We start from the raw sequence: 27,514 nt of genomic DNA on the forward strand, positions 1-27,514 counted from the left end.
GGAAGGGAAAGAAGGAAGGAAAGGAGGGAGGGAGGGAGGGAGGGAGGAAGGGAAGGAAAAGGGAAGGGAAAGAAAAAAGGGAGGGAGAGAGGAAGGGGGAGAGGGGAGGGAGGGAAGGAAGGAAAAGGGAAAGGAAAGGGAAGGGAAGGGAAAGAAGGAAGGAAAGGAGGGAGGGAGGGAGGAAGGAAGGGAGGGAGGGAAAGGAGAGAGGGAGGGAGAGAGGGAGGGAGGGAAAGGGAAAGGGAAAGGAAAAGGAAAAGGGAAGGGAAAGAAGGAAGGAAAGGAGGGAGGGAGGAAGGAAGGGAGGAAGGGAAGGAAAAGGGAAGGGAAAGAAGAAAGGGAGGGAAAGAAGGAAGGGAGGGAGGGAGGGAGGGAGGGAGGGAGGGAAGGAAGGAAAAGGGAAAGGAAAAGGAAAGGGAAAGAAGGAAGGGAGGGAGGGAGGGAGCAAGGGAGCGAGGGAGGGAGGGAGGAAAGAAAATAAGAATCGTTCTCTTGTAGGCTTTCTTGGATCTTTAAAACATTTTGGTGCAATGTGCTAAAAAAAAAAAAAAAAGAAGAAGGAAGAAGGCAAAGCAACTGTGTATTCTCTACTGACGAATCTTTCTTCCATTTTTGGGTCTCCTGCTAATAAGTTTCCCACGGTACCCATACAAGCCCCAATGACACATTCATTCCACCAGCCTAAAATTCAAACGAAACCTTGACTAACAAGAGGCCTACTGGGAACTGGGATACAAACTGGAATAAAAAAATTTCGTTTCTGACTACAGGGGGCCTACAAGCACGTAGACAAGTAAGGGAGCCGCAGCGTGGGAAGAACGGTGGCAGGGGCAAGTTCAAGGACCCATGGGGGCCAGGAGCCCACGGCCACCAGACTGGGTGTGAGCAGGCAGGGCAGGGTGAAGCAGCATCAAGTCTCTAAGCAGAAAATGGGTCGGTGACCCGGTCACAGGGCAAATGTGGAAAGAGAAATCTACATCAGGTGTTCTCAACCTTTGTGGGGTCACAGGCCCCAACCCTCAGAACCTCGGAGAGGTTGCTGAGTACTACTGACCTCCCACAAAAACAATTCACCCAGGCCCTGGCTGGTTTGGCTCAGGTGATAGAGTGCCCCTAATGACTGAAGGGTCCCAGGTTCGATTCCAGTCAAGGGCACATGCCGGTTTGTGGGCTCAATCCCCAGTAGGGGGCCTGCAGGAGGCAGCCAATCAATGATTCCCTCTCATCATTGATGTTTCTCTCTCTCTCCCTCTCCCTTCCTCTCTGAAATCAATAAAAATACATTTTAAAAAAACAACAATTCACACAGGTATTTTCCCCCCAGATTTTAATTTTGATTTTGTGCCTCCATGTTAACTCTCTTTCCATGCCCCATAGCAGCTGTTACCTTGCCAATAGAAAGCACAAATATCCAAAGGCGGATATACTTGCCTTAGCCTTCCTTCCCATCAAACTCCTTCTGGAACGTGATTCGATTTCCTTTTCTAGTTTTCTTGTTATGTGTTTACCAGAGATGTGCCCTTGACCAGAATCGAACCCGGGACCCTTTGGTCTGCAGGCCGACGCTCTATCCACTGACCCAAACCGGCTAGGGCTCCACTGTATTTGTCCTTAACGTCTCAGCATCAAACATTGACGTGACCTGAGAAATATCCACAGGCAACATCAGAACCGAATTACCTGCTTGCATCCTCTTTGTACCTAACATTCTCATTGTTTTCCAACTGGTTTCTACACAGGCTATTACCCTGACAGGGCACTCATGGAAGCTTTGTTTTACACCATCCATGCTTGTTCAAAAGAAACTTGGACATAAAGATAATTAAAGAGGCATTTTGTCCGGCTGGTGTGGCTCAATGTTTGAGCATCAACCTATAACCAGGAGGTCAGGGTTCAATTCCCAGTCAGGGCACATGCCTGGGTTGCATGCTCAGTCCCCAGTAGGGGGCGTGAAGGAGACAACCGATCCTGAAGGGTCCCAGGGCACATGCCGGGTTGTAGGCTCCATCCCCAGTGGGAGGCGTGCAGGAGGCAGCCGATCAATGATTCTCTCTCATCATTGATGTTTCTCTCTCTCTCTCTCTCTCCCTCTCCCTTCCTCTCTAAAATCAATAAAAATATATTTTAAGAAAAGGACATGTGTGCATGGTGTACCAGAACATGTATACACACTGTGGACTCAGTTGGACCACTCTGCAGGCTCGAGGAAGAGGAATTTTAACCTCTGGCCTAAGTGAAAAGTAGGCAACATACTTTAACCTATTTTACATGTGACATTTCTGCTTGCTTGTGACCTCCGACCTCCCACACAGGTATGTTCTTAGGCAACTGTGCATACGATATCAAGAGGTTCATGGAGAACCTCAAGCCAAGATCACGGATGTGACCCTGGACCAGGGGTGGGCAAACTTTTTGACTCGAGGGCCACAATGGGTTCTTAAACTGGACCGGAGGGCCGGAACAAAAGCATGGATGGAGTGTTTGTGTGAACTAATATAAATTCAAAGTAAAGGAGCGGAGGGGAGAGCAAGAGAACCGGATAGAACAGCCGGATCCGGCCCGCGGGCCGTAGTTTGCCCACGGCTGCCCTGGACACAAGCCTCAGAGGCCCCCGTTCTTGATAATTCCCCTTTCCCTCAACAGACATTCTGAGACCATTGTTTTCACCAGCATTAGCCTGACTAATGTTGACATTATCTGGTTTTTACTGATCCCATTCACTCTGCAATTAACCTCACGATTCCTGCACGCACGCCGCCTCCATCAGCTATAACATCACAAAGTCCACCAGGAGATCGATTCCAGTGCCCACTCAATTCAAACCAATGCCCAGATGGCATGCAAAGTGTCCAGGGGGTTTCTAAGCCTAGACTAGACTAGAAAACACTGGGCTGTGTTCAAGCTTCGTAAAAATTTCTTCCCCTCTTAGACTTGGTACCTGTATTTGAATCCTGCTCTACTGTGTGTGTGTGTGTGTGTGTGTGTGTGCGCGCGCGCACTTTCTTTAACATTCTCTGCACTACAAAGCAAATTATATAAACTTTCAAAATAAGTTGAGCCTAGCTCCGTGGTTAGAGCGTCGGCCCACAGACTGAAGGGTCACGGGTTTGATTCCAGTCAAGGGCATGTACCTCGGTTGCAGGCTTGATCCCCGGCCCTGGTCGGGGCAGGTGCGGGAGGCAACCAATCGATGTGTCTCTCTCACATCTATGTTTCTCTCTCTCTGTCCCCCTCCCCACCACTCTCTCTAAAAAATACATCTATATATCAATGGAAAAAATATCCTCGGGTGAGCATTAAAAAAAATAAATAAAAATAAATTTTAAAAAAGTTGAAAGTCACCAATGGCCTTGAATTTTTATTTTTAATTTTTAATTTTTTTAATATGTATTTTATTGATTTTTTACAGAGAGGAAGGAAGAGGGATAGAGAGTTAGAAACATTGATGAGAGAGAAACATCGATCAGCTGCCTCCTGCACACCCCCTACTGGGGATGTGCCCGCAACCAAGGTACATGCCCTTGACCGGAATCGAACCCAGGGCCCTTCAGTCCACAGGCCGACGCTCTATCCACTGAGCCAAACCGGCCAGGCTGGCCTTGAATTTTTAATGGATTAGGGAAAAGGATGATTTGAAGGGAAAATGACAGCAAATTCACTATTGCTTCTTTTTCACTCATTGCAGTTACAGAAAACCTTTGATCAGACCTCTGACAAAGAACACGCACTCGATCATTTGAAGCAAAAGGTTAATGGTGTTGTCACAACCACCCCCCCTTTTTAAATCATTATCCTCGTGGTTTTATGGCGATATTACCTTCACCTTTGCATGAACCCACTTCGCCAGCTGTTCCCCTCCGTCGTAAAGTTGGCTGAGCATCCTCGTCGGAACAGGATAAATGCCACGTTTTATCAACCAAGCCCAAGGGGCTCTGAAGCTTCTTCGAACCACAACTGTAAGGGGAGTTTATTGCAAGTTTCGGTTTTGATTTGTAAATTGTCCTTAAGTCAAATACATACCTGATGCCAAGGTACAGAATGTAGACACGCAAGACGGCGTAAGCGCAGAAATCTGCGTCGTAAACTTGGATAGGTTGACAAATGAGAAAGCTAAAGACTCCTGAGGAAGGCACGTGGCTCCCGTCCTCGCTGAGCTCACACCTCGGGCACCTCAGAGCCTACGCGCCCCGAATTCCGGATGCTTCCCTCCACACCGCCCCAGCACCCCAAGGAATTGAGGAGACAAACAGCAGATGCTTTTCAATTACACAGCTCTACACAGAAAGTCTCCACGCAGTTCCACATTTGACAAAGTGAAGACATTATTTAATCATGAGGCAATAAAATAAACAATTTAGCCCGGCCAGCGTGGTTCAGTAGTTGAGCATCGACTTACGAACCAGGAGGTCACGGTTCAATTCCTGGTCAAGGGCACATGCCCAAGTGGCGGCTGGATCTCCTGTAGGGGGCGTGCAGGAGGCAGCTGACCAATGATTCTCATCATTGATGTTTCTATCTCTCTCCCTCTCCCTTCCTCTCCGAAATAAATAAAAAATATATATTTTAAATTTGTAATAATAGATCTAAAATACCACCATACAATGGGGACTAAGAAACATACACCTATATTATTAGACATTATAAAATATTTATAGCTAAATGGCAGCAAATATCAAACATGTAGGTTACAAAGAAATGGGTATTTTGAAGAAATTCTGCAGCATTAATAAGCATGTTAAAAGACTGAAAGTAAGTTAGCGATATGGTCAGCCAAAGATGACATAACAAGGGCAATAGAACAAGTCCAGTGGAAAGTAAAATGAGAGTAGAAAGTCATACTTTAAGAAAAAAATAGAGATGAACAACAAAACTGAAATTTAGTTTCCTGAAAAGATGAGTACTATTTACAAATCTCTAGCAAGACTGATGAAGAAAAAGAGAGAGAGAAACCCAAATGACCAAAATCAGGGACAGGAAAGAAACGTAACTACAGGTAAGTTATATGTTATACTTGTAGGAATACATTTAACTTACGCATAACTATAGCTAGGCAGTAAGTTAATACTATACCCTGTTTTGCACCAATATATTTGAAAACAGATAAAATTTTCTAAAATATATTTTAACCACCAAAATGACTCATTTAAAAAATGCTTAAGCCCTAAGGGTTTGGCTCAGTCAATAGAGTGTCTGCCTGCAGACTGAAGGGTCCCAGGTTCGATTCCGGTCAAGGGCATGTACCTTGGTTGTGGGCACATCCCCAGTAGGGGGTATGCAGGAGGCGGCTGATCGATGTTTCTCTCTCATTGTTGTTTCTCTCTATCCTTCTCCCTTCCTCTCTGTAAAAAAATCAACAAAATGTTATTTTTTTAAAAAAATACTTTAGCCCACTAGCATGGCTCAGTGGTTGAACGTCGACCTATGAACCAGAAGGTCACAGTTCAATTCCTGGTCAGGGCACATACTCAGATTGTGGGTTTGATCCCTGGTGTGGAGTGTGCAGGGGGCAGCCAATCAGTGATACTCTCCCACGTTGATGTTTCTCTCTCTCTCTCTCCATCCCTCTCTGAAATCAATAAAAAAATATATTTTAAAAATACTTTGAAAACTCGTTAAACAACCTACCAGACAAATGTAACACAACCACAAAGCAAGAGCATCGAATGTTATAGAAACGACTCCAAAATGTTATTTTCGGCAAAGGCTGAGTTGTCCAGCAAAATGGCCATGTGGCAGGTCTGCGCATGCCAGCGCTCTCGAATGCCAGGAGAGGCCTAAGTTTCTGGCAATTGGACCAAATGTTCACATTCAGGCTATGAAGGCAACTGACTCGTGTTCCCTGCTTCCCACTGACATATGGCAGCTTCGGCCGCCGTTCTATTCGCTCCTCGATGGCACTGCCGTTTACAATCATGCAGGCGTGGAATACTTAACGGCTGCTATTTCCTGCTGGTCACATTCCCTTACTAATTCACGCCGCCAACTGGGGAGGACAGAAGGCACCAACCCCCTTCTCAGGCGTTTAAATGCGAGCAGTCATCTATATGCACAAAGTGTGCCCACAAACTTTGGAGAATGCAGAGTCCAGAGGGCAAATGCCGCCGAATCAGATGCCTCCCCCAAATATTTACCCAACGGCCGCTCAGCAGCTTCTAAAAGAAACTCACTCGTGGCTTTTTAGACTGAAGTTCCAGCCGTTGTCAAGCAGGGATGAGCTTGAGCAAGTGGCAGCCGAGACAGTGCGGCTAGTGCTTAGGAGCACAGCCTTTTAATCAGAAAACTGTGAGGTCCCATCTCAGCTCCACCTCTTTTCTTAAAATATATTTTTATTGCTTTCAGAGAGGAAGGGAGAGGGAGAGAGAGAAAGAGAAACATCCATGATGAGAGAGAATCATTGACCAGTTGCCTCCTTCATGCCCCTACTAGGGATTGAGCCTGCAACCCGGGCATGTGCCCTTGACTGGAATCAAACCCGGGACCCTTCAGTCTGCAGGCCGACGCTCTATCCACTGAGCCAAGCCGGCTAGGGCAGCTCCACCTCTGACTGTCCGAATGAACTTGCACAAGTTACTTAACCTTTCCCGGCCTCAGTTTCCCCATTGGAAAAACTGTGTCCAAAACATTAACTATCCCATAGGGTTCTCCTGAGGATCAAATGTAACAATATATGCAATACACCTGGTCCAGAGCTCGCAACATAGAAAGCACTCAATACATGCTCATTGTTACTGCTTTTAGTATCTACACTAATAAAAGAGTAACATGCTAATTGGCCGTACCTTCACGACGCCCACCAGCCAATCAGGAGTGAGTATGCAAATTAACCCAACAAAGATGGTGGGTTTATTTGCATGTCATTGTCATGGCGATGACACAGGCGTTCCGCACCACCCCAGCCGCTCCGGGCCTTTGGGCAGCGTGGGAAGGCAGAAAGGCGGCTCCGGCCAGAGTGAAGGTGGTGCCGGCAGCCAGGGGAAGGAAGGCCCATTCTTGCATGAATCTTCGTGCATCGAGCTTCTAGTCACTAATAATAAGTTAACATGCCCACACCTCCCAGGGCTGGAACAGCAAGGCCCAGCAATGTTTGACTCGCCTACTCGCAGCAGCAGAGCTAATGCTGGTCCAGGAAGAGTTGGCACCAGCCCCCAAGGGCAGCCATGTGGGAAGGCGGGGAAGACGCCGTGGCTCAGAGTCCAAGTCCCATCCCATGTCAGCATCTCACTCACCTTCACACGCCAACTGGTTTGAAGCAGCAATAACAGAAGCCAAGACAGACTCCAGCACGAAGAAAGCAAGCACAGGGCTGGGCTCCAGACCCCGGCAGATGCCCGGACAGGGGGCAAAACACGAAACAGCCAGAAGGGCTGCAGACGGATGCCCACGGGACACCCAGGGCTCAGGCCGCACTGCACTGGCTGGGGCAGGAGGAACTCTCCAGACCCGTCCAGAATCAGCAGAAGGGAGCGAGCTCGCACCATGCTGCCGAGACCCGCTCCCCATAGACGGAAGGCAGCGCTGTACTGAAGCTGTCCCTTGATTATAGGGACACTCCCATCTCCCCCACCTAGCGAAAGGAAGGAATAAAATCCTCCATGAGGGGGAAGCACAGAGTGCACACCTGAAACAGCAATTATCATCTGGAATGTCCAATTCGGGGCGCCCCCGAGCCCTAAGATAAGACATGGCCCAAGGATCCCAGCCTCAGAGTCATTCTCAGCAGAACCCCCCAAAGAACTTGCCACTCCCAGCGGCTCTCCCAGGGAGACGGAGTCTGCATTGCTGCAAGATGCTATGGATTCAGACGCATGCTTCAGTTTAAGAAATGCTGTTAGGATGCCCTTAGCAGTCAAGGGATCTTGCATGTGTGTGTTCAGACCTATTTGCTCTCTCAAGTGGAGGGGTGCTGAAGGCTGGAAGCATGCCCCTCATTTCAGAGACTGGCACGGTCTCTTTGTGGTCTGCCACAGGCTTTTGGCTCATTAGGTTGTCCCTATGTAGCCAGAGCTAAGACGGTCCCAGCCAAGTGGAGACGGAGTGTTGAGTGACAGCCACTTCAGGTATCCGGGAAATGGAACAGAAATTTGGAGCAGGGGTATAGTTAGAATTTTAAGACTCTCCATTTGACCCTTGATGCTGACTCTGTATCTGAAGGTATTTCCTTCATTGTTTGCTCATCTTGGTTATTCGTTCCACTTCATCATTTGTGATTCTGAGAAGGCCAACAAACATTTATTGAGCGCTTCTTGTATGCTCAACTCTGGGTTAGGTACCAGAGGGAACAATAATGATGAGAGAAAGTTCTGCATTTCAAGTGGGGGTGATGGACAATATGCAAATAAATACATCAGGCCCGTCTGTAAGAGGCATTTAAGCACTCGTTGGAGGTTAGTCTAGATCAATACAACGCTCAGAGAAGAACAGCTATTTCTGAACTTTACGCAGGACTGATTTTCTGACCTTTCCCACTTCCTTCAAGAGGAGATAAGAAAACCTGGCACCGTGAAGCCTTATTAAAGTCTCACATTAGCCCTCGCCGGTTTGGCTCAGTGGATAGAGCGTTGGCCTGTGAACTGAAAGGTCCCAGGTTCGATCCGGTCAAGGGCACATGCCTGGGTTGTAGGCTCCATCCCCAGTGGGGGACTTGCAGGAGGCAGCCAATCCATGATTCTCTCTCATCATGGATGTTTCTATCTCTCCCTCTTCCTTCCTCTCTGAAATCAACAAAAATATATTTAAAAAAATAAAAATAAAGTCTCACATTAATCATCTAAGCTCAAAGAGAACAGTAGAGCAACCTTTAGTTTGGGATCCTTAGAAAAGGGTCAGAAAAGAAAAGAAAAGAAAAGAAAAGAAAAGAAAAGAAAAGAAAAGAAAAGAAAAGAAAAGAAAAGAAAAGAAAAGAAAAGAAAAGAAAAGAAAAGGAAAGGAAAGGAAAAGGAAAAGGAAAGAAAAGAAAGAAATAGTTATATTAGGCAAGGTCTTAAATCTCAATATGAGATGAAGCAATCATTATTAGCTCACTGACTTGGAATTTTTGTAAGGGACGCGTTTAAAAGGGTTAATAATGATGGCCAGATAGTGGTGGCTATGCTAGATGGAATGGATAAGGAAGGGAAGATTAAAGAAAACAATGGGACCGAGGACAGGGTGAAAGAGCTCTGAGCTCTGGGCGTGGACCAGTCATCCAAACAACTGGACATTTTTCTGGGTCTATGATATTGAAGTCACGAAATCCTTTTGGGTGGAGCAGAAACTGGGGTGGCTGGTTTAGAAACAACCTGCTTCATGACCTGACCTTATTTGCCGCAGGAAGAATGACCCGTCCAGCCATTCCCATCTGAGAGAGGCTGCGAGCCCAGCAGAAGTGGTTCGAGTGGCACCATGGTTGGGAGCCGAGGCCTTAATTCCCACCCTAGGAAAGAGGGCGAATTCTGAAAGTGCAGAGAAGCGGGGCTCGGGAGCCTGGAGGCTACTACATGCCACCTTGCCCATTCAAGTTCCCAAATCCCATAAGGAAATGTTACTGAGTTCCACTTTCCAGGACATCTATTTCCTCCCGAAAACTGCAGATGTAATCATAACCACAGCCAGTTCTGCCACAACTTCTTGTTCTTGTTTGAACCCAGTGACTCCAGCAAAACGCTCCCCATGTGCCAGAAACCCCGCCCCCGCCCGTAACCATAGGAACGGTGACAAGCCGCAAGCCCTGGGATTCCCGGTTCCGCCCCCTCCCTCCCGAATATTGTTTCTCACTGTCTGTCCACATGGGCGCACCACCTCCCTATTGGTCAGTGCCCCAGGGCTGTGCCTCGCCCCAGCCAATAAGCGGTCTGTGCACGTGCACAGCTGCGTATCTCCATAGGTCACTACGGGCCGATCACGCACTGCCTACCTGCGCCAGCCACCGCATGGGGCGCCAATGAAATGACTCAGTAGCCACTTCCAACCAATCGGCACCAGGCGGGGTTCGCCGCCGACCTATGGGCGCGCGACGGGGGCGGGCTGTCCCGGCCGGTTTCCAGTCCCAGCGGGGTTTGTTAAAGTGACAGGCCCCACGGCGCGCCAGGGCTACACGGGGCATCGCACCGCGGCCACTGCGGCCCTCCGTGTGCGGCTGGCGCCCGTGACAGCGGCGCCGCTCTCCTCCCGACCCCGGATCCCGGGCGCTGCCGATCTATTCGGCGGGATGGGCGGCGAAGCGGGGTCGGCAGCGGCCCTGGGCTCCGAGGGTCGCGTGAAGAGCCTGGGTCTGGTGTTCCAGGACGAGGGCAAGGGCTGCTATGCGAGCGGCGAGACGGTGGCGGGGCATGTGCTGCTGGAGGCGGCCGCGCCCGTGGCCCTGAGCGCGCTGCGCCTGGAGGCCCTCGGCCGCGCCACTGCCGCCTGGGGCCCGAGCTCTGGCTCCGCAGCCCCGGCCTCCGCCTCGGAGGTGGAATACCTGAACGTGCGCCTGAACCTGCGCGAGGCCCCTGCTGGTGAGCGCGGGGACAGCCCCGAGGTCCGGGTGACAGCAGGGACGCGCCGGTAGATGCCCACCTGCCGGGTGGGCAGCGGCAGGCTCGGGTTGGGGGGAGGGGTTCGCCCTCGCCGGTCACGCGCAGGTAACAATGCCTGCACCCCCACCCACACCTCACAGCACCGGGGAGGTCCCGCGCGGTGGCTGCATCCCTCTACCTGGCATCCCAGACCTTCTAGGACTGCTCTGGGAGTGAACCGGTTGTCATGGAAACGTGTGGTACACTGTCAGGAACCCAGCGTCTGGGACTCCAGGTCTTGTCCCTTCAGGCCTGAGGAAGGGAGGGCGCAACCAGAGTGTGTGAGGTGCCATACCCTGGCGCCCCGTGTTTTATGGGCCTCCCCTTCTGCCAGTCCTGAATCTGGGTGCTGGTTCATGGTGAATTAGCAAAACATGTCTGGCGGGTGTAGTTCAAAGAAAGTGTTTCTTGGCCATCCTACTTGGTGTCCCTCTCCGGGGAGCACGGGTCACTTAAGAGTTCTGCCTCTACCTTTCATTCTTTTTCTTCATTATTTTTGCTGTTTTTGTTCCCTTTTCATGCCGCCCACCCCATCCCTTTAGAGACAGTAGGGTCTGGACATGGTAAGAGTCTCTGGAGGGCCCTAGCTGGTTTGGCTCAGTGGATAGAGTGTCAGCCTGCGGACTGAAGGGTCCCTGGTTCGATTCCAGTCAAGGGCACATGCGTGGGTTGTGGGCTGGATCCCCAGTAGGGGAAGTGCAGGAGGCAGCCGATCAATGCATCTCTCTCATCATTGATGTTTCTATCTCTCTCTCCTCTCTCCCTTCCTCTCTGAAATCAATAAAAAAAATGATGACAGTCATTGATTGGCTGCCTCCTGCACGCCCCTACTGGGGATCGAGCCCACAACCCAGGCATGTGCACTTGACCGGAATCGAACCCAGGACCCTTCAGTCTGCAGGCCAACGCTCTATCCACTGAGCCAAATGGGCTAAGGCCAAAGCTCTCTTTTGAATGACCAAGAGCAGTGTGTTAGGTGACAGCTGTTACCTGCCTTTGTGCCTTTCATCATGAATGTGGTTTCCGGGGGCAATCAGCTCCCACCTGCCTCCCCAAGGTAAGAGACCACAGATTCTCAGGATGGCTGAAAGGGCCGTGGGGAGAGAAGTTGTTTTTGTCAAGGACTTTGGACTCTGTCTCTGGGCCCATGACGACTGAGTAAATAGATGTAAGATTAACAGCAGTTAGACCTACCTTGCAAAAAAAAAAAAAAAACTACCAAAAAAAAATACTTTGCTAAAATCTGGGCTAACAAATAACATTATGATTCACAAGTCAAATTTTGTGTTTTCATTCTGATGGGATGGAATGTCCAAATCTAAACAACTTGACTCGCTTGTTTTCAGAAGGCATCATAACAAACATTGGCAAAAATATGTTCTACTTTAAAAACAATCATAGTTTTAGTGGCTTTCATACAGAAATGAAAAGAGGTCACTCCTGTATCTGGAAGACGCTTGGAAGAAGTCGGCAACTTTGCATGGTCACAGATTCTCAGGATCACTTCATTCCAAAACCTAAGGGATTGCCATCATCCGAACAGATTTTCAGAAATATTGAGAGTTTGGGGGAAGGGTGGCCCGGGATCTGTTTTCAGAAAACCTCCTCAGCTCATTCTTGGGCATTGCTCATCTAACCCAACTACTTATTTTCATGGCGACTGATTTTCTTCAGAATTTTATTGCGAAATTGTGGTAGAGAGACAAGACTGGCTGGAGAGTTGGTTTCAGTTCTTGGTCACCCACCGGCAGGGTGACCTTGTGTGCACCCCTCATCCTTCCTGAGCCCCCCTCTAACTCTGAAGGGCGGTGCCTGAGTTATGAGCTTTGGCTGTAAGACCATTAGCAAATGGAACATCTCCCCATGACATATGGAAAGGATGTGTGAGTCAGCCTGGGAAACTTTTAAATTCTAAATAAATGAGAAAGAGAAAGAGAAAGGGAAAGGGAAAGGGAAAGGGAAAGGGAAAGGGAAAGAGAACGAAAACAAATATTGGAGTCCAAATACTGTCACCCACACATTTATCAACTTTCTCAATTGTTTTTCCTGTTTGTTTTGAGGTGATTACACGTCTCTTTTAAAGGTTCCTTTTTTAAAAATATATATATTTTTATCAATTTCAGAGAGGACGGGAGAGGGAGAGAGAGAGAGAAACATCAATGATGAGAGAGAATCATTGATCCGCTGCCTCCTGCACGCCCCCTGCTGGGGACCGAGCCCATAACCCGGACATGTGCCCTTGACCGGAATCGAACCCGGGACCTTTCAGTCTGCAGGCCGAAGTTCTAACCATTGACAGTTCCTATGTTGGTTAGTTTTGTCTTGAAGAGGGAACGTCCTCTCCCTCTTACTCACTTTTGAAATCCTGGACCACTTCCCCCACACGTCTATCATGCCCTGCTTCCTGCCGTTCCCTTCATCTGAGCCCCCTCGCACTCATCTCCATGCCAACCCCAACATGCGATGGCTGTGGTCCTCAGGGTGCCAGTCCCCGGCCCCTCAGGCTCCAGCACTCCGTGGTCACTACTTGGGTCCAGGTGTCTAGCCTCCCTTCCTCCCATGGCCCTGTTTGAGGACTGAAGTTATTCATCCTTATGGCCAACTGCCTGCCACCTGAGCACTATCAACTTTGACCACAAATGAAACCCACCCTTTTAAACACTTTACAGTACTTTAAGTTGTCCTATTCAGCCCTAGCTGGTGTTGCTCAGTGGATAGAGCGTCGGCCTGGGGACTGAAGGGTCCCGGGTTCAATTCTGATCAAGGGCACATGCCGAGGTTCCAGGCTCAATCCCCAGTAGGGGGCGAGCAGGAGGCAGCCGATCATTGATTCTCATCATTGATGTTTCTCTCTTTCTCTCTCCCTCTCCCTTCCTCTCTGAAATCAATAATATATGTGTGTGTGTGTGTGTGTGTGTGTGTGTGTATAAATAAAAAGTTTTATATATATATATAAAGTTGCCATATTCAGTAACCTAGTGGTTACAAATTAGAACTCTAACCCAGCTTTCAGGAGCACTGGGCCTGCCCTGAGCCTTTCCTGGCTGGCTGCGCAGTGAGTGGCGTGGCTTCGCTGCTCAGGTTCAAGGGCACACCTGGGCTGGGACTCCATCTTCCACTGTCACTTACCATGGCTCACATCCCCGTGACCTGTTCCTTTTGTCTCCAAGTCACCACCCCCCCCACCCCCATGGATTTAGATGAATGACCTTAAGTGGTAAATGTTTTGTTTATTTTCCCCAATGTATCACACATTGAAAACTGGGGACAGATTCAGGGGACAATGGGCCAAGACGGTGGGTGTTCCTGTTTTCTAAAAGTACAAGGTTGAAATGTTAACTGAGCTGGTTTAAGGTCTTAGAACGCCCGTGAAACACTACCCCGTCTCACTAGTGACTTCTGCCTTTTGACTGCTTTAAGTGAATGGATGCAGTCGTATTAAATGGCCAGGCAAAGCTCAGACAGAGCGTTCTCAGTCTCTGCGGCCCTTTCTTTGTCGTGGTCACCCCCCCCCCCCCCCGGAGGGAATTTCATTGTAAACTTGAACCTCCGAGAGCGTGGGAAGAAGGGAATGTTTACAAGGTTCCCTGGAGGGCCCCGGACCAGCACTGCCAGCGTGGAGCTGGCCTTGGACCTGAACCACACAGGTGCAACCTGCGCGTTCATCCAAGCGCCCGCAGGGCCCGTGGCCTCTCGCGGTCCGTCCACACCTTGCATCTCGGCCTCCCCACAACCAGGGATAAGCCTCGGTGTGAAATAGAGTGGAGCTGGCTGACCCCGAGCAGGAGGAGGGGTCATGGCCTCGCGTGGCAAAGCCCCTCTCTATATCCCAAGCTAACCACCAAGACACCCATTCATCAGCAGACCTGGAACATAATCAATACGTGGTTCTCGCTTAATAACTGGTCCTGTTGGCTGTGTAGTATTATACTTAATATGCATAATAGTCTAAGTTAATTTTTCTCCTCTTTTCCCACCTCTGCCCAAGGAGTACACAGCCTGACTTTTGTGATATACCTAAAATAGACAAATGTATTTTTTGATTAGTTCGTTTTCAGTCAGATTTAATATTGGTATCTGATGTTAGCATAACAGTGTACTGATGCTGGTATACCCGTGCTAGTATAAGAGTGGGTGGTATCCATACAAATGTTTATGTATATACATATAAGTGTGTGTACACATGTTTATGTATAATCATATATGTGTATACAAATGTTTATGTACATACACATAAGTGTGTAAACGTGTTTGTGTATAAACATATATGTGCATACAAATGTTTATGTACTACACAATGTGTATACACGTTTGTGTATATACATTCATGTATGTATACAAATGTTTATGTACATGCACATGCATGTGCACACATATTTATGTGTATACAAATGTTTATGCATACACACATGCATGTGTGTGCACACGTTTATGCATATGGGAGCGCTGGGGTCTCACACTTTCTGGCTGGTACCTGTGTAATTGTCTATTTGAAGACAGAAGCTGCATACATGGTGAAACCTGGTACAAACTGATTCAAATTTTAATTCTCGAAATCTCCGTTCAATGAACTTTTTGGAGTACACCAGGTATTACAGCCAGGGAAACCTCCTTTTTAAAAAACATCTGACTTAGGTGGTGACACTTCTTGGCCTAGTCCTAACCTTAGTCAAAATAAAATGTCTCCTCTTTTTTAGGTGAAGGCACCCTCCTATTACAGCCTGGAAAACACGAATTTCCATTTAGCTTTCAACTCCCATCTGAGTAAGTGGGACAACTGTAACTTCTTAACATTTTCTTCCCTGCCCCCCGTCCGTCCACACGTGTGGGTACAGGTACCTTCCGACTCTCAGGTGCGCTTGCTTACCCTGAAGCGCCCCCAAACAGACCCGCCCCTGCTCAGGCTCCTGGGCCCGCCCCCGCTCTCACTCATGTTTCTTGTAAACAAACCAACATGCTAAGAGCTTTGCCTGGTGTGTGCGTGTGCGTGCGTGCGTGCGTTTGTGTGTGTGTGTGTGTGTGTGTGTGTGTGTGTAATGTGTCTTTAATCTTTATTGCTGGAGGTAGTACATAGGTCCTCCTTCCCCCCCCCCCCCGCCCCCCATTAACCTCTTGCAGCCCGCTCTGGTTTTGTTTACCTGAATGTAAACTTAGACATTCGTTTCTTTGGCGGCGCTCAGGCTGTTAGTAACCTCCTTCACCGGGAAGTACGGCCGCGTTCAGTACTGCGTGCGGGCGGTTTTGGAAAGGCCCAAGCTACCTGATCAGAGCGTCAAGCGGGATCTCCAGGTGATCAGTCACATCGATGTCAACACACCAGCGTTACTCGTAAGTCCTTCCTCCTTCCTTCCCGGCCCCTGCCCTCTCTTCCTCCTTCCCCTCTGTGGCGGAATCCACACCGAGCCAGTTTAGGGCTGATCTGCCCCTGTCCCTTTCCCAATACGATCTCGTAACCCATAGGCATTCATCCTACACACGTGCTCCGAGGTTGAGCAAATTACAAATCGCGTGTGTTAACCAATGACGCGGGCGGGAACGCATGAATAAGGCTTAATAATAACATTATAATAACGCGTACCCGGAGAGCGTTGCTTCCACCAGAGCCGCCACACGCACGGGGCTGGGGTATTCTCAAGCCTCCAATAATAGCAGGTTGGAGAGCAGTAATTACGCAAGAGCATTAATCATGCCCAGCCTGTGACTGAGGCTCGGGCCATTATGCTATGCATCCTGCCATCCCGCGTGTCATTTTCTAACATTAAGTAAGTGCAGGCAGCTGTGTGGGGACCCTTTCACTTATCATTTCCTTATGACAGATTTGGCCACATTACAGCATTGAACTTCTAATAACCGCCCGAAATACTGTAGTCCGAGGAGAAAGGCTGGGCTATAAGTAACAACAGAACGGCCGTGATGGGGGCTAATGAGCGAGATTCTTTTATCTAAACCCACATTATCAAAATCATATAAAATTATACCTTGTACTTTCATGATAGCTACTGGGACCGAATGGTTCTTCATTTCAATATGAATGAATGATTTTTTTTTTTTTTTACTTCATAAAAAATACTGGGATAATTTAAACTTTTCATCATGATACTGGTCACAAAGATGTATTTTAATATGGGAGGTTTCTTTTTTAGCCAGTGCTTTTATAGATAAGGAAAAAAGCCAGGAGTTAGAGGAGTTGTTTAACTCTATTTCCGCATGAAAATGGAATAGAACTTACTCTAATGTTCACCTTTAGATTGTGAAAATATTAACAGATATGCCCTATTTGCACATTTCAGACCCAAATCATAAACTAACCAGCACCCAGCGATCCAGTTTATAGCTATGGCTTACCCCCGGCTTAACACCTTTGAAAACTGATAATGCTGAGTGTCTTATATTTTTAAAAACTACTTCGAATTGGGAAGTAAACTATTTATGGGACCATTGTGGCAAATGATTTAAAGAGATTTTATTTTTTGCCAAAAAAAACCCCAACAAACTATTATCGTTTCTTCTCTTTTTAATATATATTTTTATTGATTTCAGAGAGGAAGGGGGAGGGAGAGAGAGATAGAAACATCAATGATGAGAGAGAATCATTGATCAGCTGCCTCCTACTGGGAATGGAGCCCTCAACCCAGGCATGTGCCCTTGGCCAGAATCGAACCTGGGACCCTTCAGTCTGCAGGCCGATGCTCCACTGAGCCAAACCGGCTAGGGCTACTATTCTTTCTATAAACAAAGAAGAAAAACATTGTAACTTTGGGCTTTACAATGAACTTGTGATCTGTGCATCCTGTAACCCGAGCCTTTTGAGTCCTGTATCATTTCCTTTCTACTGTGGAGTGGAAAGTGAGGTGGTGTGTTCAGTAATCATTTGGGTCCATAACCCTGGGTATGTTTTCCTGCCATTACACAGAAACCAAAAGCCATTCTCAGTTAAAAACACTGGAAATGTCTGCCTAATAATGCATTTGGAAGTAAGTGGGGAGGAAAAAGGGCAGTTGGCTTATTCCACAGTTTAAATGCCAAAACACATAGAACATGATGATGATTGATTTTTCTGCCATTTCTCCTTTGACCTGATCTCCATATAAAGTCTTAAAATAAAATAGTAGTTCTGCCCTCACTGGTTTGGCTCAGTGGATAGAGCGTCGGCCTGCAGACTGAAGGGTCCCAGGTTCGATTCCGGTCAAGGGCATGTACCTTGGTTGCGGGCACATCCCCAGTAGGGAGTGTGCAGGAGACAGCTGATTGATGTTTCTCTCTCATCGATGTTTCTAACTCTCTATCCCTCTCCCTTCCTCTCTGTAAAAAAAAATTCAATAAAATATATATATTTTTAAAAAGTAGTACTCACATGTTAATAGGGATCCCTAGAAATGCTGGTTGCTTTTGTAAGGGATGTTATATCATTTCCCAGAAACATAATGACTAGGATGGTCCCACCCTAATCTGAATCTGAACATTCACTTTAGTTTTCCTAAAAAGGGAATGATTTCCAATGCTCCGTGTTTCGGTAAGTATTCTACCTGAAATGTCACAGGAGATGAGAAAGGTTGATCTGTCTTTTGGAAGACATTCCTTTACAACTCTGTCATGAAGAATCACATCATTTTCTAAGTTTTGTGAATTTCCTGGACTAGTTTAATTAAAGCTCGGTTTTGTGAATTTCCTGGACTAGTTTAATTAAAGCTGTTTTATTATTTGAAATTCCCAAGAGCCCTGTATTGAAAACTCAAGAGAAAATGGTTGGCTGCTGGCTTTTCACCTCGGGTCCGGTCTCGCTGAGTGCCAAAATCGAAAGGAAGGGATATTGTAATGGTAAGCGCAATGTTTTGAACATTCACATGGCAGATCCATTCACTTTATTAGCTAAAAATTTAAGTGATCTTAAATAGTGTGTTTTGTCATTTCTGAAGTATACACTATTTTAAAACATGAATAATAAATGTTGCTGTTTTTTTTAAAATATATTTTATTGGTATTTTACAGAGAGGAAGGGAGAGGGATAGAGAGCTAGAAACATCGATGAGAGAGAAACATCGATCAGCTGCCTCCTGCACACCTCCCACTGGGGATGTGCCCACAACCAAGGTACATGCCCTTGACCGGAATCGAACCCGGGACCCTTCAGTCCGCAGGCCGACGCTCTATCCACTGAGCCAAACCGGTTTCAGCTAAATGTTGCTGTTTTTAATGTAAATAATTGATATTTAGCCCGGCCGGCATGGCTCAGTGATTGAGCGTCGACCTATGAACCAGGAGGTCACGGTTCAATTCCTGGTCAGGGCACATGCCTGGGTTTCGGGCTCGATCCCCAGGGGGCATGCAGGAGGCAGCCGATCCATGATTCTCTCTCATCATTGATGTTTCTCACTCTCTCTTCCTCTCCCTTCCTCTCTGAAATCAATAAAAATATATTTTTAAAAAATAAATCATTGATATTAAGTATTTTTGAGTGGACAAGTAGATTCCAGTACAACGCCAGATATCCCTGACTTCGGTCCTGTTACTCTTACACCTGGAAGAGTGGGTAAATACTGGCATCTTGTTTTCATGTAAAAGAATGTCCAGGGCAGCCCTAACCAGTTTGGCTCAGTGGATAGAGCGTCGGCCTGCGGACTCAAGAGTCCCAGGTTCGATTCCGGTCAAGGGCATGTACCTTGGTTGCGGGCACATCCCCAGTAGGGGGTGTGCAGGAGGCAGCCGATCGATGTTTCTCTCTCATCGATGTTTTTAGCTATCTCTCTCCTTTCCTCTCTGTAAAAAAATCAATAAAATATATTTAAAAAAAAAAAAAAAAAAAAAAAAAAGGATGTCCAGGGCAGTGTTGCTCAGAAGAGAGCTCTCGTATGAAAGCACTGCTAGGCATTCTGATTCCACGCTGGGAATGCAAACATTCGGGGCTAGAATGTAGAACACTGGCCACTTAACCGCCCGGCTGATATCAGAACTCCCCATTTGTGAAGGGCCCGATTCCGTTCCAGGGATCTGGCCCCCACCCCGGGGTCCCGGCTTATCGGAAATGAATGGGGGATGGTAGGTAGGATGGTGGGCGTACCATGTGCATGTAAAACTCGCCCACCATGCATTGTTTTATGTGTGCCTTACCATCTAGTCCTTAAAAACCAAGGCTGGGTTCTTTGGGTGGGGCAGATTTTAATTGGGTGGGCACTGAGCTTGTTAGTGATCTTTTGTACTTAATATGGCATTCATCATTAACTTGTATGTCTCACCTTAATTTTTAAAGCTATCAGTCATTTACATCACTTTAGAACTGGTAACCTAATATCACAACATTAGGAAGTGAATAATCCTATCTAATAAAAGAGCAATATGCAAATTGACCATCACTCCAACACACAAGATGGCTGCCCCCATGTGGTCAAAGATGGCTGCCCCCATGTGGACACAAGATGGCCACCACAAGATGGCCAGCAGGGGAGGGCAGTTGGGAGGGACCAGGCCTACAAGGGAGGGCAGTTGGGGGTGTTCAAGCCTGCAGGGGAGGGCAGTTGGGGGTGACCAGGCCTGCAGGGGAGGGCAGTTAGGGGTGAACAGGCCGGCAGAGGAGGGAAGTTGGGGGGGACCAGGCCTGCAGGGAAGGGCAGTTGGGGGGGACCCAGGCCTGCAGGGGAGGGCAGTTGGGGGTGACCAGGCCTTCAGGGGAGGGCAGTTAGGGGCAATCAGGCTGGCAGGGGAGCAGTTAGGCATCAATCAGGCTGGCAGGGGAGTGGTGAGGGGGTGATCAGGCTGGCAGGCAGAAGCGGTTAGGGGCAATGAGGAAGGCAGGCAGGCGAGCAGTTGGGAGCCAGCAGTCCTGGATTGTGAGAAGGATCCCAGACTGGAGAGGGTGCAGGCTGTGCTGAGGGACACACAGCCCCGTGCACGAATTTCATGCACCGGGCCTCTAGTCTATAATAATAAAAGCATAAATATGCTAATTAGACTGGACATCCTTCCGGACGACCTTCCAGATAAAGCCAGGGCTGCGAGGGAAGCCCGAGTGCCGGGTGCCTGCCGGCGGCCAGAGGGAAGCCCAGATCCCAGGTGAAGAGGGAAGCTAGCTGGGGGAAGGAAGGCCTACTCTTGCATGAATTTCATGCATCAGGCCTCTAGTCCCATATAATAAAAGGCTAATATGCAAATTGTTCCCTTGACGGGGAGTTTGACCAGGGGGCAGGCCTGGCCGACCAACCACCTGGGGCTCCGCTCCCCCGACAAGCCCCGCCCCCAACTGCCCCCCCCCAACCCGTGCATGAATTCATGTACCGGGCCTCTAGTGCAATAATAAAACAGCGTCCGCCACAACCTGCAGTGAATTTTCATTCCTCCGACTCAGATTTACAGTACGTTTTCCATCAGGGCTTCTCAAAACTTATTGCAGTTTTGTTGCTAACCTTCCAGCTTTCCTTGGTCACAGCCCTACTCCACCGTGGGGAGAACTTCCTGGAAAGTCTCTAAAGGTTTGTTTATTTGTGTGTGTTTTTCCATTTTAGGAGAAGCTATTCCAATCTATGCAGAAATAGAGAATTGTTCCTCCCGCCTGATTGTGCCCAAAGCCGCTATTTTCCAAACCCAGACGTACTTGGCCAGTGGGAAAACGAAGACCGTCCGGCACATGGTCGCCAACGTGCGAGGAAACCACATCGCTTCCGGGAGCACCGACACGTGGAACGGGAAGATGCTCAAAATCCCGCCCCTCCCGCCGTCCATCCTGGACTGTTGCATCATCAGAGTGGACTACTCCCTGGCGGTAAGCAGAGCTCTTGGGAAAACCAACAGCGCACAGGATGGAGCCGTGACGGTGCCGCGGTCCTGGGACTATGCACGCTTGATGCCTAGTCATTTCAGGTCAGCAGCACGGCACCAAATTGGGAACCAGCTGAGCGCTGGCCTTAGCTTTTGAGCCAAACTACCCCCTACGGGATTTCACTAAATGACATGACAGAATGCAGGTGCATTGCAGGTGCTTGTTGTAGCGAAGGACACGTACTCCCTTTTCTATGGTTATTACGTAAGCCATGCTCACCAGCAGTGAAGTGTGTTAAGGCCACGGTTCCCCGTCCCTGTGTGTGCACTGTATGCGGTGCACTCCTCCTGCGGTCTGTCCTTCCTTTTATTGGGTCTGGACAATGGACAATTGTACTACGGGGCGGTGGCAGGCGACAAAGGCATTTGCTTCTATGAAAAAATAAATGAACCAGCAATTTCTGTAATGTTTAACTTTGTTGGTGCCTTTTCTTTTCTTTTTAAATATACTTTTATTGATTTCAGAGAGGAAGGAAGAGGGAGAGAGAGAGAAACACCAATGATGAGAATCATTGATTGGCTGCCTCCTGTATGCCCCCTACTGGGGATCGAGCCCACAACCCGGGCATGTGCCCTTGACTGGAATCGAACTCAGGACCCTTCAGTCCCTAGGCCGACGCTCTATCCACTGAGCCAAAGAGGTGGTTGGTGGCTTTCTGTCTCTCATTTCCTTTTTCTTTGTTGATAACAGGTGTATATTCACATCCCTGGTGCTAAAAAACTGATGCTGGAGTTGCCCCTAGTGATCGGGACGGTCCCGTACAACGGCTTTGCCAGCAGGAACTGCAGCATGGCCAGCCAGTTCAGCGTGGACATGAGCTGGTGGGCCCTGGCGCTGCCGGAACAACCCGAAGGTAAAGGGTTTGGGGTTCGCACAGAATGAAGCTTTGCACACGAAGTGTCTAAGAATAGGATGTGGAACATAGTGAGCGCTCAGATGGGAATTCCCGCTGCCACCATAACTACGCTTTCTCTTCCTCTTCCTAAACCCATCGGGCAGTTGTACGAGAAGCCACTGAGAGTTTAGCTTGCCCGGGAATAAAGTCTACATTCCCTGATTCTGGTGTAGAATAGTAAAGCAACGAAAGGTAGTCAGCATCAAAGTACAGTGTCATATACAGTGAGTGGCCAGATTATGATGATCTCTGAACGCATAATAATCTGGCCACTCAGTGTGTGTGTGTGTGTGTGTGTGTGTGTGTGTGTGTGTATATTTTAGAGGCCCGGTGCATGAATTCGTGCATGGGTGGGGTCCGGCCAGCCTGGCCAGGGGGAGGGGACATGGGCGGTTGGCCGGCCTGCCTGCTGGTCAAACTCCTGGTTGAGGGGACAATTTGCATATTAGCCTTTTATTATATAGGATATACACTGAGTGGACAGATTATTATGCGTTCAGAGATCATAATAATCTGGCCACTCAGTGTATTTTCTGTAGCCACATTTCTTTTTTTTGTTTTTAAATATATCTTTATTGATTTCAGAGAGTGAGAGAGAGATAGAAACATCAATGATGAGAATCATGGATCAGCTGCCTCCTGCACACCCCATACAAGGGATCGAGCCCGAAACCTGGGCATGTGTCTTGACGGGGAATTGAACCGTGCCCTCCTGGTTCATGGGTTGACGCTCAACCACTGGGCCACGCCAGCCAGGCTGTAGCCACATTTCAATGATTTTTTTTTTAACCTAGATTATAATACCTCAAAAGCATAGAGTATCATCAGTGTTCGTAGTTTCATCCAAGCAGACGCTCCTAACTGCTTTTCGGTGCAATGTGCACAAAAACGTGCTGATCAGAGGGGAGCCTACCACTGCTTTAGCGTCAGCTTAGGAGAGATTTCTTGTTCACGTGAGAGTTCAGAGGGGTTCGTGGAATTGGGTTTTGCACGGTGTCTTAGTCCCGCGCCCTTTCCGCTTCAGCTCCCCCGGATTACACGGACGTGGTGTCAGAGGAAGAAGTCTCCAGGCACGGCCCGCCTTACCCTCGGCCGCCCACCTGGGAGGGAGAAGCCGGCTGCCCCGCGTTCGCCTGCATCCAGGACTTCCGGCTTCAGCCTCCACCTCTTTATTCAGAGGTAAACAGAGCGAAAGCAGATCCTGCGTTGTGCTGTCTGTGCGTTAGCCTTTGTTGCTAACGCCTATCAGCCGTGGGCAAACTACGGCCCACGGGCCCGATCCGGCTGTTCTATCCGGTTCTCTTGCTCTCCCCTCCGCTCCTTTACTTTGAATTTATATTAGTTCACACAAACACTCCATCCATGCTTTTGTTCCGGCCCTCCGGTCCAGTGTAAGAACTCATTGTGGCCCTCGAGTCAAAAAGTTTGCCCACCCCTGGTAGTAGGGGATCCATATTCAAAAGAAGTTTCGGTTTTGTTTTGTTATCACGGTGACAAGAGATGAGCGCTGTGTCACTGGCCACCTTCTCCAATGGAGCACTTTCCTTGTGCTCCGTTACCGTGTGGGACGTGGCCGAGGACCACAGAGCATCAAAGCGCCTCCGGGGGCTTCGTGGTCCTCCCCATCGCGTCCTTAGAAACAGGTCCCGGAGTCGTCATCAAGGAGTAACCGGGCTGCTCTCTCTTGCAGGTCGATCCGCATCCCAGTCGCCTAGGAGAGGCCCAGCCTGTCTCCTTCATTCTCTGAACGCACCTCAGAGATCACTGTGACCCGCACCGGAGAACGCTGGCTCTCTCCCCCGCCTTCTGGGGGACTTATGGAGGGACGATTCGCTTAAGAACATAAATAGGTCAACACCAAGGAATTAAAAACTACGTGAACTTTCCAGGGCCCGACGGGACTGTTGCCCGGGCTGATGGCAGGGCCGAGTGTCCCCGTGGAAGAGTGGGTGACCTTGGGAAGCCGCAGCGTGTAACGGAGTCCCGATGGGGATGGGGACCCAGTAAGCGAAGGGGCCAGGAATGTGCGTGACCAGGGCAGCGCGCCTCTCAGAGGGAGCTCAGAGCGGGCCAAAGGGATCCAGAGCTTCAGGGCTCTATGGGCGCGCTGGGAGGGCACTTGATTTTGGAGAAGTTGGAAGCGTAGGGATGTGCAGGGCCTGGGAGCCAGGGGTCGCCTGATTTCTCCCCGACCCCTTAGGACTCAAGTCTCTTTCCTGAGATCAGGGTCCCGGGAGGTCCCGATGAGGCCATTCAGCGCTCACTCTCCCCGGGGCTGGTTGGCCATGTGGTTTGTAAGTGGGCGGTGGAGTAGGGATGAGCAGTTAGAGTCCCTCCCAAGGCCGTCAGTTCCAAGGGGAAAGATGAACTTCCACACGGAAACCCGTCTGTGGAAGCCTGGGGCTTTTACCCTCTTTAAGCACCTGGACAGGATAGTGTTTGCTTTTCCTCACGTCTTATTTATAGGAGCATGTCAGAGAAGGGAGGGGGGGGGGATGTTGCATCCTTAGAATGCCTTGGTAACTACTCCAGAAAGAGAAAAAGAAGGTCTTCTCCTAACCTACCTCTAGGGGGTGATCGGATTGGTGTGAAGCCTCAGGCTGACAAGTTTTTGGAGAGTCTCTCCGTTGCAGTGGTGTCTTGCCGCACCCAGGGAAAAAGCCCCTACAGTTAGCGTTGGATGGAAGTTCGCCGATAAATATATATACCAAAGGGTATTCCAAAATAAATGCAAAGTCAAAGAGGGTAGGTATGCCATTTCTAAAAAAGGCATGAATTTCCTTCCTGTGGGGAAGACTTCGTGGCTCCTGATGACCGTCACCGCCTGGTACCGCGTTGGTCCGGCTCTTCAGTGATTCTGTTTAAACTGTGATTTCGTTTCTTGTTTTGGTGCAATATTTGATTAGCATTTAACCTCAGGATAGTGAGACCAGCAGGCTAGTGTCGCTGCTAAAATTCTGAGGAGTGTTTTCCCTCCCCTCCTGGACCCTCCCAGTCGTCGTCTCACGGTCCCTTGCTCTGTCCTCTCGTCTGTCGGTTCCGTGGACTGGGAGTGTGTCTGGACAGGAGGGGACGGGAGGTGGGGCTCCTTCGACGGAGACTTGGGACCAGCTGAGGCCTTGGGTCTCCTCCACGACCTAGGGTTTGATCGAGAAACCCCGGTGCTTCATTCAACAGAACCGTTTACCTTCCAATCAGTGTGTTCGGTGGGAAATCGAAAAAATATTCTCTCCGGTTGAATTCGGAATTTAAAAAATTAGTCAGCCACCTGATCAGGGATTTTTTCTACAAACATTAGATACGTGTATGTTTTTTCACCCCTCTCTGCTCTGTGGTCACAGAAGCCTCATGTATGTCTTTCCGTGTGAGCCACTGTTTAAAAACCGCGATGCAAGAGGGTTACACCAACACGCGTGCGTGGGACTGAAACTGTCACAGCGCTATTTCCCTGCCTTGGTTTCCGACTCTGCTTGTTTTGGTGTTCGCTGTAAAACCGGGATCTGCGTTTACTCCCTGTCGATACTGTTTCGGTTTTCCTTTTAAAGAGATCACCTCCCACTACTTGTTGAATTCTCAGTTAGTTCACGTGCCCTGTCCAGACTTGATCCATCTCCACGACACCCAGACACAGTGAAGAATGAAGTGGAAGCGTGAGGAGTAAGAGAAGGTCTCAGTATTTGGCTCCAGATCAAAAGCCAGTACTTGGGTTGCTTTTTCCCCTCGGTTAGAGAAATCATGACGCGAACCCAGAAAACGGAAGCGCAGCTGACACAGCCCTTTAAGAGAAGACCTCAGAAGTGGGGTTCGCCTTTTTCATTCCTATCCGCAAACTGCCACCAGAAACTGCATTCCTTTCCTTACCCAGATTTTATGAATGTGGATCATTCTACACCGGGACAGAGAACACTTGGAAATGAAGGTAAAAAGTTAGCTGTTGTATTTGCTTGTTTCGTTTCCAAAGAAACCACGGCCTTAGAATTTTCTTTCTGATGCAAAAATTTTGAAACGGAAAATGTGAAACTTCTGGCACACAAAAAAATCCTCTGTGGGTAGGACTTTTTTTTTTCCCAATAAGAAACTCAATAGGCAGGGGGTTGTGTTTTTGATAAGTTGACTATGAACGCTTTTTTATTTTTATTATTAAAAATGTGGTAATTTAACCCACAGGGGAAAAAACGAAGATTGTATTTTGTACTCTTGTTTGAACCCTGTGGGTTCCTTTTGTTAATAAAATGATCACGATGCTGGGAGCTGCTGGTTTGGTTTTCTTTTGTTCTGTTTGCGTGTGACAGTGACTCAAACTGTCACAGACCTAAGGGAAATCAGTACCATAAAACCAACACTCACTGCAGGCAGGATGCCTTTGTGTCCAGAGGGTCTGAGCCTGTTTCTTTTTTATCTTATTTTTTGTTGCTGTTCATCATCACCCGAGGATATATTTCCACTGATTTTTAGAGAGAGTGGGAGAGAGAGGGAGAGACAGAGACCATCGATGTGAGAGAAACACATGGATCGGTTGCCTCCTACATGAGCCTTGACCAGGGCCCGGACCGGGGAGGAGGCTGCAACCAAGGTACGTGCCCCTGACCAGAATCGAACCCAGGACCCTTTGGTCCAGAGGCCAACGCTCTATCCACGGATCCAAGCCAGCTAGGGCATCTGAGCCCGTTCTTACAATGGGCTCGGTTTCCCCAACATCAGTGTAGGAGAAGCAGGCAAGAGGAGTAATAGGTGTAAGCTATATGGGTGGCTAACAGAGCATTATCTGCCTTTACCCCCAAATGTAGTGGCCACTTTTCAAAACCCTGGATGGATTAGCAGGTCTGGTGGACAGCCGGTGGGCCCACGCACACTAGGGACACGCACCTAAATAAACCTCCCCTTTCCACTAAATACTCCCATAGACAAGAGCCATATGTGTTGTTTTGGGAGGGGGTATTTTGTTTTTATAATATGTTTTTATTGATTTCAGAGAGGAAGGGAGAGAGAGAGAGAGAAACATCCATGATGAGAGAGAATCAATGATCGGCTGCCTCCTGCACGCCCCACAACGGGAATCAAGCCCGCAACCTGGGCCTGTGCCCTGACCAGGAATCGAACCGTGACCTCCTGGTTCATAGGTCGACGCTCAACCACTGAGCCACGCCGGCTGGGCAAGCCATATGTTTTATACAAGGAATTAGAAACCTGCCCAAACCCTCAGTCCTGGAAAATTAACCTTTGCCAATACTCCTCAAGTGTTTATACTATGTGAGATGGTGTTCAATAAATCAA

General features: G+C 48.5%; 1 protein-coding gene across 1 annotated transcript; it reads left to right on the plus strand.

Moving 5' to 3' along the window:
* Positions 1-10,026: 10,026 nt before the first annotated feature.
* ARRDC4 (arrestin domain containing 4) lies at positions 10,027-26,489 on the plus strand. The gene is made up of 8 exons (XM_080651686.1): positions 10,027-10,475; positions 15,233-15,299; positions 15,716-15,863; positions 18,251-18,353; positions 21,032-21,288; positions 22,036-22,198; positions 23,265-23,419; positions 23,931-26,489. The coding sequence occupies exons 1-8, from the start codon at positions 10,187-10,189 to the stop codon at positions 23,985-23,987; spliced, it is 1,239 nt and encodes a 412-aa protein (XP_080507812.1). The 5' UTR covers positions 10,027-10,186; the 3' UTR covers positions 23,988-26,489.
* The last annotated feature ends 1,025 nt before the right edge of the window (positions 26,490-27,514 follow it).

The sequence above is a fragment of the Plecotus auritus genome (genome assembly GCF_963455305.1).
Source record: "Plecotus auritus genome assembly, chromosome: 15".
Classification (NCBI taxonomy): Eukaryota; Metazoa; Chordata; class Mammalia; order Chiroptera; family Vespertilionidae; genus Plecotus; species Plecotus auritus.

Excerpts from the sequence above, each read along its gene's own strand:
- ARRDC4 (XM_080651686.1), top strand. The coding sequence starts at position 10,187 with ATGGGCGGCGAAGCGGGGTCGGCAGCGGCCCTGGGCTCCGAGGGTCGC. Across the intron at positions 15,300-15,715 it reads AGCTTTCAACTCCCATCTGA|GCTGTTAGTAACCTCCTTCA; the intron begins GTAAGTGGGACA and ends GGCGGCGCTCAG. Across the intron at positions 23,420-23,930 it reads CTCCACCTCTTTATTCAGAG|GTCGATCCGCATCCCAGTCG; the intron begins GTAAACAGAGCG and ends TCTCTCTTGCAG.